The 10,000-nt window shown below is 38.9% G+C and overlaps 1 protein-coding gene across 2 annotated transcripts in view; it reads right to left on the bottom strand.

Moving 5' to 3' along the window:
* LOC137971018 (uncharacterized) overlaps window positions 1–10,000 on the bottom strand; it is a 42,710-nt gene that overhangs the window by 29,391 nt on the left and 3,319 nt on the right. For both annotated transcript variants that reach the window (XM_068817709.1, XM_068817710.1), the window contains exons 4-7: window positions 9,483–9,565; window positions 7,195–7,261; window positions 6,168–6,452; window positions 1–628 (exon numbers count right to left, since the gene is read on the bottom strand). The exon at window positions 1–628 is cut by the window's left edge and continues 77 nt beyond it. In XM_068817709.1, the coding sequence (XP_068673810.1) occupies window positions 1–628; window positions 6,168–6,452; window positions 7,195–7,261; window positions 9,483–9,565 (1,063 nt within the window). The remainder of the gene's footprint in view (window positions 629–6,167; window positions 6,453–7,194; window positions 7,262–9,482; window positions 9,566–10,000) is intronic.

Raw genomic sequence — 10,000 nt, 5'->3', positions numbered from 1 at the left:
TAAACTTCCGGCCAAGGAGAATCATCATCTAAGTTTTGACTTCGGTTCACAACGTTACTCGTAAGTTTTGACAATTTTTCATGCTCTTTAAGGAGTGCAATACCTTTGTCTTGAAGTTCACTGTGAGTGGGAATGTCTCCCATATCAAACAATGATTCGATACCTTGAACAAACTGCTGGGAAGGCAAGGGGCTCTCTCTTTTTTCAGAAAAATGTTCCAGTTCAGAGTACAATTTTGCGGTTGTTGCTTTAAGTCTGCGATACTTGATTGGTAACTTAAGTTCTGCACCTTCACCGAATGGATCAAACATTTCTTGTTTGTCAGCTTGGTCTGAATTTGGAAGACAATCTCCTTTTTTCAGTTCAGAAATGGATTCTGGCGATTTTCCAGTCACATTTTCCAGTTTGTGATCCCTTTCTATCAACGATGACGAATGTACGTTATCATCTGGTACGTCCAGGCCACGACGCTGCCTTATTTCAATGGATTGCGCATTAAGAAGGCGCGTTGCTAAGGACGAGCCATCTTTAACCTCTGGCAAAGAAACCACCGTATCGTGTCTTTTAGAGTCGTCATTCACTCCACCAGCTGATGTCAAGTTCCGCTTTGATGAACTTGCTATTGACCCTGGTAATAAATCACAATACCAACAGCGGTTATCGCTACGATTAAACCATACAAGCGCACGCACTGCAGTTTGCTATAGAAAAGGGACCTTACGGAGCCGCGCTGGCGCGGAAGCCGTAATTCTCAAGCTGCTCGCGCAAAGGTTATGAATCAAAATGGGTGATCGGAAATAAAAATGTGATCTAAATTCGCGAAGACCGGAAATAAAATATTGTTAGAAATGTTGAGCAATTTCTCGAAAATTAGCTCGACGACCTACTCTGATTAATATTTGTTTGTTCGCATTCTCAAAGAGAGTATTAAAAAAATTTCGAGTGGAACATTTTTACATCTTCGAACAGCGTTTTCGTTAACAATTCAACTTCTACAAGATAAATACTTTTTATACCACATATTATGCGAGAGGATTCCATGAGTTTCTCGAAATTTGAAAAAAATGCCAGGTCATTGATTCAGTTTTAAGATCATACTTTCCAAACGGAACTTTAGATGGTCTTTGAGCACCGCTGTACCACTGCCATGGCAACCGTTGGGGAGTCGCAGACACCATTAAAATGTTTCTGACAATAGTATTGGACAAATAACAAAATGTTCCTCTACTGAAATGACCGACAGTGTTGTAATCCTTTCCCATTGGAAACTGTCTGTTACCGTGCATTTTTCATTTTTGTCCATTTCTTTGCCGTCTTCAGCAAAACAACAGGGACCAGTTAAGATCTCACACGACGACGTCGACGACAACGCCACAAACAATGATATCATTGGTTAAAAGAGAATAAATAATCGAGCTGCACGTGCGGCACGGATTTTTGCTCATATTTTTGCGGCTCTATCTGCATAACGACGACGTGAAATCACCAGATTTTATGTTTTGACGACAACTTGGGCATGCAACAGAGAATCTTTCGTTCTCTATTTTCAGTCTGAAACCGTTCAAACCGATTTATTTTTAGGATACTTCACCCATATTGTACGATGTGAACGAGATGGAATAGAGACGAAAGACTTATAATACAGCAAAGTTATATTTTGAGGTTACATTTTCGTCGACGTCGCCGTCGTGAAACGTGAAATAATCATTTTATTGGAGGTTTTATGGATGACGTCATCACTAGGATATAAATTTTCATTTTCTCCCCTAAATTAAGCGTGACCGCCATATCAGTTTCATTCTTGAGGAACTGCCACACCATTGTCATGTAAAAAAGCTTGGAATACTCGCGAAGTGATTACAATTGTAATAACGCGAATTTCTGTTTTGAGATGACGTTCTCGTTGCTGTTCCCCTTGTCGTTGCTAAAGCTCCCTTTAAATTTAAGCAAAGACGTTGCCGTGCAAAGCAAAGATGTTGTCTTTGCTTAAACTCCCTGGTACGACGACGGCTACCGCAACGACAACACCACAAAGCAAGAATATTATTGGTTAAAAAAGGAAAAATAATCGTATTGCACGTACAGCACAAATTTCCCGCGTGCATTTCTTTACTTCAGTCCACAAAACAACAACATGAATGACACCCTGATCATGCAACAACGAACCATTCATTCGCCAGCTTTACTTTAAAACCGTTTGTACCCATCCAGTTTCCCTAACAGGGAGTTTAAGCAAGGACAACAGCAAAGTCAACAAAAGCGCCAATCCAAAATATAACTTAGTGCTATCGCCAAGTATTTCGCGATTATTAGATCTTGTTCACCTTGGGCAATACGGGCGATCTATCCTGTAACTGGTTAGGGTTATTCTGCAAAACAACAAGGGTGACCAAACAAATTTAAGACTTTCGCGACAACGTTAGCATACAATATTGAACCTTTCATTCTCTTTCTTTGCTTCATCTCGATCCATTCCTAACAATCGCGGTTTTCTCAATACTTGATATTTGCATTGTACACATACCAGGAACGGTGGAAGAAGCTGAAAATTATTTCGTTAGAATTTCTAGTACCGCCTTTGTTGCTTAGCTTTCCTGTAGCTCCCCATTCGAGGGAAAAGGTTAAAATAGACCAAGCTGGCAACAATTTTTTAAAGAGACTCATTTAGACGCTTAAACGAAAAGAGCAAAGACAATAAGTTACGAGAAAAAGAAACAGCACGAATGGCATAAAGGACGATAATTAAACTTACACTTTCAGCACTGCAAAGTGTTTGATAAAAATAATGAGAAACTACAATACGGCGGTCTTTAATTCAAAGAGTATCAAGGATAATTGTTAATACTTTATCCCAAAACGTAAATTTCGGAATTTGACAGAATAAAGTTAACCTGACTGGGATAGTTTCCAAAAGCGATACACCAAGCCAAACACAGGGGAGGGGGGGGGGGGGGGATTAGCTTTTTAATGGATTAATGGATTTTTAAAAATGGATTAGCTTTTTAAAAATGTTTGAGTTGGTGATATGTTTTTATAGGAATAGACACGTGATAATACTCAGGAGGATTGGTCTTTTGTTTTGCTCATTGAAAAGAGCGCATGCAAGCATGAATATGTCTGCAAGGACTCTTTTTAATGAACAAAAGAAAGGACCAAACCTCCCGAGTTTGTATACACCTAATTCAAAAATGGCCGCTGATTTATGCGGGTACAAATTGGCCCTTGTTGCCTCGTTCAAGATGAAATATTCCTTTGAAGTTTAAGCTTAAGAACGAGGCATCAAGGGCTAATTTCAATAAAAACAAAAGAATATTTAAATGGCCGCCATTTTGTAATAAGGTGTATTGGGAAAACAAAATGTACAAGCGAAAAAGGTCTGTTACTCGCAAGAAGCGCGCGAAAAAATTTCAAGCAAAGAGGATTTCGCTTGGCTGTAGTTCCATTTGACGGACAACAGAGACCAGTTACGACCCTCGATGGCCACGTCAACGAAAATTCCATTTCAAATGCAAGTTTAAGTTATCAGACTTTTTTCCTACTTATTTAATCGCGTTTAACTTCCGTTTAAAAGTGGAATGAACCATCCGAGGACAGAATTGGGTAAAAAGAACCCTTGCACTAAATAAGAAAATTAAAATTTGGCGTTTTGTGCTCACGTTTTCCGTCGAACGTTCGCAGATTCGGTCAGCTCGCGTGGCAGATTTGCAGGGAAGAGGAAAGACGTGAAAAAAGGTTAAAACGCACAGTCACGCTGGGGTATTCTTTCACTCAATAAAAACCATCGTCACAGGCGATGCTCCAGTGTCGCAGAGGGTAAGAAACTACAAAGTCCCTTCAAACACACTGGTTTCCTTTTCCGTCACGTTGAACAACAAGGCAGAAGTGGTATACTAACACTGCCTTAGTTTTGAAGTAAAGATAGAGTGAACGCTTCACGATTATACGCTTACGATGACTTAATAGGCCAGTTTCGAGTTCATGTCTGCCTCCTCTTCAAAGCGAGTCTAAGTGCGAAGTTTTTCTTAAGAAAATAGACCATATTCGTATTCTCAGTATTGGACTGGAACTAGCTTGCAAGCTTCCAACATTGAATAGGGGGGAGGGGGGCTATGTAAGAGAAAGTGAAACTATTTCTTTTGAGCTTTAACAGAAGCAGGTTGAAATGCAGCTCTGGTGTGGTTCATTTACATAACCTTCCCAACTACTTTTGTCTATGATTGTAGCTTTAATGGACGAGAATGCGTCAGTTACTCAGTAGGGAAAATCCTTTCTCCGCCTAATAATATCCGTCTCGCGTGGATCCTCTTTCCTTGTGGTACTCTCAGCCTACCAGCCGGTTGTGATCTTAATGTTATATTATCATCACAAATGTATCTGCGAGTATTTTCCCTCCCAACCAAAAGGGACTTAACAGCGGACAGACCACAACATCGGGAACTCCATGGCCTCCTCCGCTTTGAAAATAGTGTCTGGATCCAATCGATTGCATGAAACCGTTCTTGGTTTCCTCTACTCTGTTAGTTCGATCGTGCTAAATATATTATATAAGTTAATATTCCAAGCAAATTTTATCATGGTTACCTCGCTTGACAGGAGCCCATCTGGAGCGTGCAACTTCCACACAGCGTCTGTGAAACGGCGTTTTCACAAGTAGGTTTATTTTTAGACTAGCCCTTCCCGCGAATTAGGTCAAAAAACAAAGGCAGTTCCGGTTCGGCGACCCTATGACATAAGCTTAATTTCTTGTAATTCGTCATCGGGCTCCTGTGGGAATCTCATTCGCGGGAAATTCAATCTAAAAATAAATCGGTCTGTGAAAACGCCGTTACACGAACACAGTAGAGTTGTAGGCTCCGGGTCATGGGTTCCTGGCTTGATGAGTACTTTGAGCTCTTAGAGCGATTGTTAATTAAAAAAAATATTAAATCTGGGTTACAAATGCGTGCCGCACGTACAGAATGATTATTTTTCCGCATCTAACCAGTAATCCTACGGTTTTGCAGGCATTGAGGACTTCACACACCCTACTGCTAATAGTTTCTATTCCTTTCCATATCGTGTTGCAACTCAGAATTCCCTTCCAAACACTACCAGAACGTTTAATTTTTTAGATTTCAGGAGACAAATATTTATTTTCAATTTTGAATGCTTCAGTAGTAACGCAACCTTTGTTCTTTTCTTTTTGCTTTGTTTTTCCTTGAAAATATTTAACAATTATTGGGCGAGGTTGAGCAAAGTATCGTGATTTGTCAGCGGCGAGAGCCGAAGCCGAAGGCTGAGACAAATAATTGATCTGCGCATAGTTAATAGAGGGGAATGGTTTGGAAGCTCGGCAAACATCAAAGGGGCAAACAAAGATGCCAAGATTTAGGTTGGAAAGTCCACGACCGTGCACAATCTTTTGTTTTGCGCTCATGCACTATGCATGAATTACGTAACCAACACGTTTCTATTGGTTAGTTCCTCAGTACGGAGTAAACAACTATTGTGTTTTGTGCACGGTCAAGGTCAAAAAAGAGAACAAAAACCTACAACAAATAAATCTGTCGGGTTTCATAACCATTCCCTCCATTAACTATGATCTGCGAGACACTGACAAACCCCGATATTTACGATAACCGAATTCAATAATTGTTTTATCACTCGATGAATGAGTTTGGTTTTTTTTTTTACAATTCTCAACAATTAAATCACTTTCTGAAAGCTCAGGAAAGTGAAATGCCATTACCACACTAGAGCTTGGTTTCAATTACGCATGATCAGAATATAATTTGCAGCAAAACACTTATTTGCAGGTCACGTGGTGCGCTCTCGGCCAATGAAAAGAAAGGAAAAATATATCGATTTGATAAAAGCTTTTATTAAGCTACTCATACGTATTATACCCCTGGGTCAACCCTGTCCCATATCTTTTTATTTCAGAACTGCTATATCTTTACATCATTCTGAAATACCTTCGTGTTTCGGGTGTGCTGCACGTGATGTAATCAGTGGCCGACTATTGTGAAAACACCCACGAAAACCCCCCTGGGAGGAGTTTCTAAAAATAAAAAGATACGAGCCAGGGTTGATTCAGAGGGTTAACTCTTTTAAATAAAAGAGGGAGGCTTCGGGTAATGAGGTTCCTGACAGATAAGTATACATGTTGTTGAAACAGTTGAACTTACCTTGCTGTTTGGAGTCACTTATCATCTGTTTCCCCTCTTTGGCGTTTCTCCCTATTACGCTATCCAGGTAGACATTCGTAGAGCTTTGTGACTTCGCTGGCCGTATGAGAGACTTCGCTGATGAGGGTCTCCTCCCATATGATGAACTGTAAGTACTCTTCAAGACCTGCCTCTGTGCCGCCGATTTCCCTGCGGCGGAAGGCTTCTTTGATGCTGCAGGTTTGCTGGGTTTTGAAGAGAGCGATTCCTTTGTTGCGTGCAGTGGAGGTTCTTTAGCATGAGCCGCTAAAAACACAAAAAGCAAATAAGTCAACAATAACATTTTCCCGATTTCAAGTCAGATCAAAGAATACATCCATACAAAATGGGAATGATCACCGAACATACGTGTAAACACAGAAGATTATAAATGCTGCATTAGTGGTTTTGCCACAAGTCGTTTTGCTGCTCGCTGCAAATCAAAGCTGATTCACTGAATGGTAGTTTTGCCACAATTCTGTTTGATGTAATTTCATTTTAAAATTTGTAAGCACCTGTCACAGTTAAGAAAAGCTCAGAAGTGAAAGTAATGTATTGCTGCAAATCGACTTTATTATGCAGTATACTGTACATGTGTTGCAGTGAACCGACTTCAATGTGTAGCGACACGACCATAAAGTAACCTGATGGAGGACGTTGCCAGACAGCTCTTATCACAATCACTTCAGGAGTCATGCTAAGCACTTTACCGATTAGGTAGAGAGTGAAATTTACATCTTTAAATATGGGGTTATTTGGTGCGAAGGTTATTGGAAAAACCACATCCAAGAGCTCTGGCTTCGGAAAACGAAAAACAAAATCCTTAGTACAGTACACTTAAGGTCACAGACCATGACCCAAAGGTTGACTCCTCAGAATGTGGCAGCAACTCTGACATAATCAAAAGACACAACATACAATATTAAACAGCCCCCAATGACGAGTAAAATGAAGAGTAAAATCTTTAAGTCTCGCTCTATACAAAAATCTCTAGTTCTGAAAAACATACTTGTGACCAGAATTGGCTTTTTAGAAGACACCTTCTTTTGATTAGCCTTAGCTGCAGCTTTATCAATCTAAAAGCAACAGAAAGCACTGATTTCACAATGGATCATTAATAATAATCACAAGAATAAAGTCACCTCCATACACCCTAATTTGTGTTATTTTCCTCATTTCCCTATGACCAAAACAGCATCTGTGAGAAAATTAATAAAGCGTGATAGTAGAATACTAGAACAACCTACAGTAGGAAAGAATCCTAAACTGGCAGCAAATTTGAAAGTTTTCATCCCAATTAACTAATAATTAAAGACATGTGGTTCCCTCAGATTCCACAGTTTTTTCCTTGAGAGAGTTAATATAAAAAAATTAAGTCATAGGCACTTTAAGAACAAAACCAAATTGTTACTTAGATAACTCTCAGGTTAAAAACAAGGCAAAGTCCTACATATTTCAATTAAATCTGATATGGATACTGATATTGAAATCACTTTTTCTCTCCAGATTCAGCTTTGGTACCCTCCCTCTAAACATATCTAAAAGGCTGGGGATGGCTTAGGAAGGCTTTGACATTGTTACATGGTTCCCACAGCTCATCTCATAATTATAGTGACTTGATTCTACATAGCATCCAAAAAGCCAAATTGATGGTGTAATGCAAACTAAGCTAAGAGAGCACACAGAACTCAAAGTTTTGCTTTGGAAGTACAGCACAGAAGATTACTTTTGTTTATTTCAAACAACAAAAAATTGAAAGGCAGGAAAAAAGTCAAAAAACCAATTGACAGTTATACAAAATACAAAAAAAGTGCAAAAATTGAGCTTTTGATGTTGACATGCTCAAGGCCTAAAAATTGACAAGGAACAATAGAGGAATACAATGAAACGTATTATATTTTTTCATATAACGGTAGTTTATTCTGTCTGTAATAGATCACAAATAACCTGTTATTATTATTATTATCAGTACATCAAGCTACATTACTGACAGGAACAAGCACAGCGTAAAAATGTACAACACAATCACGCCTTCCACACTCACAGTGCTCAAACCTTAACTATGAACTCCCTATCAGTGATCAAACTACATGTACAACACCACCCCAAAAATTTACTAACCCCTCTCCCATCGTCTAGCCTACACTGAGGGTATCTGTGGATTGTACTGTCCAACCTGAATAATGGTAGCAAAATAATAACTTCTTACTAACCAAGCGCGAGGGCTTTACTGGGGAATATTGGCCCAAGGTCGTGGCAGAACAGACCAAGCGCAGCGAGGTCCGTACAAAAACGACCGAGGGACAATATTCCCCAGTATGGCTCAAGCTAGCTCAGTTAGTAAGTAGTTTATTATAAAGCTTTTTAATTACCTTTTGCTTTGTTTTTGCAAGCCCATAATCAGCCCGTGGGCATTACGGGAGAATAATGCTCTACAATTCAGTCACAATTAGCCAATCAGAGCGTGCATTATATCAGCTAGGAACACAAGCCATACAGGGATGTAGCTAAGAATAAATTCATCCAGTTGAAGGTTCTATTGAGGCGGTAAGTTCGTGCTCTGAGCATCAAAGGGACCTGGTAACAAGATTGTTTCCAGTGTTGTGCAACACCCGGCACTGTTCAAGGTGGCAAATACAGGGAAAGAGAAGACATGCACAAAAGTACTTAAACAACGCTTTCACTTCATTTCCAGTATCAATAAATTCTAATGATAATTCTGTGTAGACTAACAGAAATTCAGTTTTTTTTTGTTAACACATCGAATGACTTTTAAACTTTGTAGAGAATAATTTGCGATCTTCTCAGTTGCTTCGATCGACGGCAATAATTCAGCTGGCGATCACCCCTTTCTCAAGCGGCGATTTTCACTGGCAGCCAGCGCTTAGCAACATCCCTGGCCATATAATAAAGAAACATACCAGTAATCTGGGCCCTTTCTAGTATTTGGAAATGTCATGACCTGACTTAGTGTTACAAAGTATTATTAATGGCTCATTCAATAAAAGAAATTGTGCCACGTGACAACAACAATTATTTGTTGACGATGAATTTAACATCACTGTGACTATGTAGGTGAAACCAATCAATAAATTGGCTTTTTTTCGTCCAGCAGACATGTTGGCCTGAAGCAGAAAAACCAGAGTCCCGAGCCTTAAGACTCAATAGGAAAAAAAAAAATACCGGTATCTTCAGTCCCTCTAGACTCAGCAAGGCCTCCAGCAGAAAAACACAGAGTCTGGTAGAATTTTTTATACTCGTTATTGTGAACTCCTAGATTGTTTATTGTTTGCGTACTTTTGTTTGTATCTCTCTTGCTTTCTGTGCCTTGGCTAACAAACCATCCAGTGCTGCTAAATCTTGTCTCTCAGCTTCTTTGGCTAATCAATAAAATAATAAACAAATAATTCATAAATTACTAGAAAGCAAGCAACTGAATGAAACATCCAGTACATACAGAGCTTGCAATTCTTTAGTTGTCTGGCTAGTGACATTTTTTAAGTTTGTCACATGTTACTCACAACATTATTCATGTAAATCAACACTTACTAATCAAAATATTATCATTATTATTATTATTATTATTATTATTATTATTATTATTATTATTATTATTATTATTGCAATGTGCAAGGTGGTCATTTGACACCCTTAAATGGCAGAGATTTTAAGTTAAAAAATTAAACCTTTGATTAAAATAATAATTTAGAATCCACTGAGTCCATGTGTTTGTGGAACACACAATAATTATTTATTCTTTGTGTTACGGTACAGACACTGTTTTTACACCTAGTAAGAAAAATGCAATTGCTGTC

This window comes from Montipora foliosa, chromosome 9 (genome assembly GCF_036669935.1).
Source record: "Montipora foliosa isolate CH-2021 chromosome 9, ASM3666993v2, whole genome shotgun sequence".
NCBI classification, from domain to species: domain Eukaryota; kingdom Metazoa; phylum Cnidaria; class Anthozoa; order Scleractinia; family Acroporidae; genus Montipora; species Montipora foliosa.
This window is presented reverse-complemented; position numbering and strand designations above follow the sequence as displayed.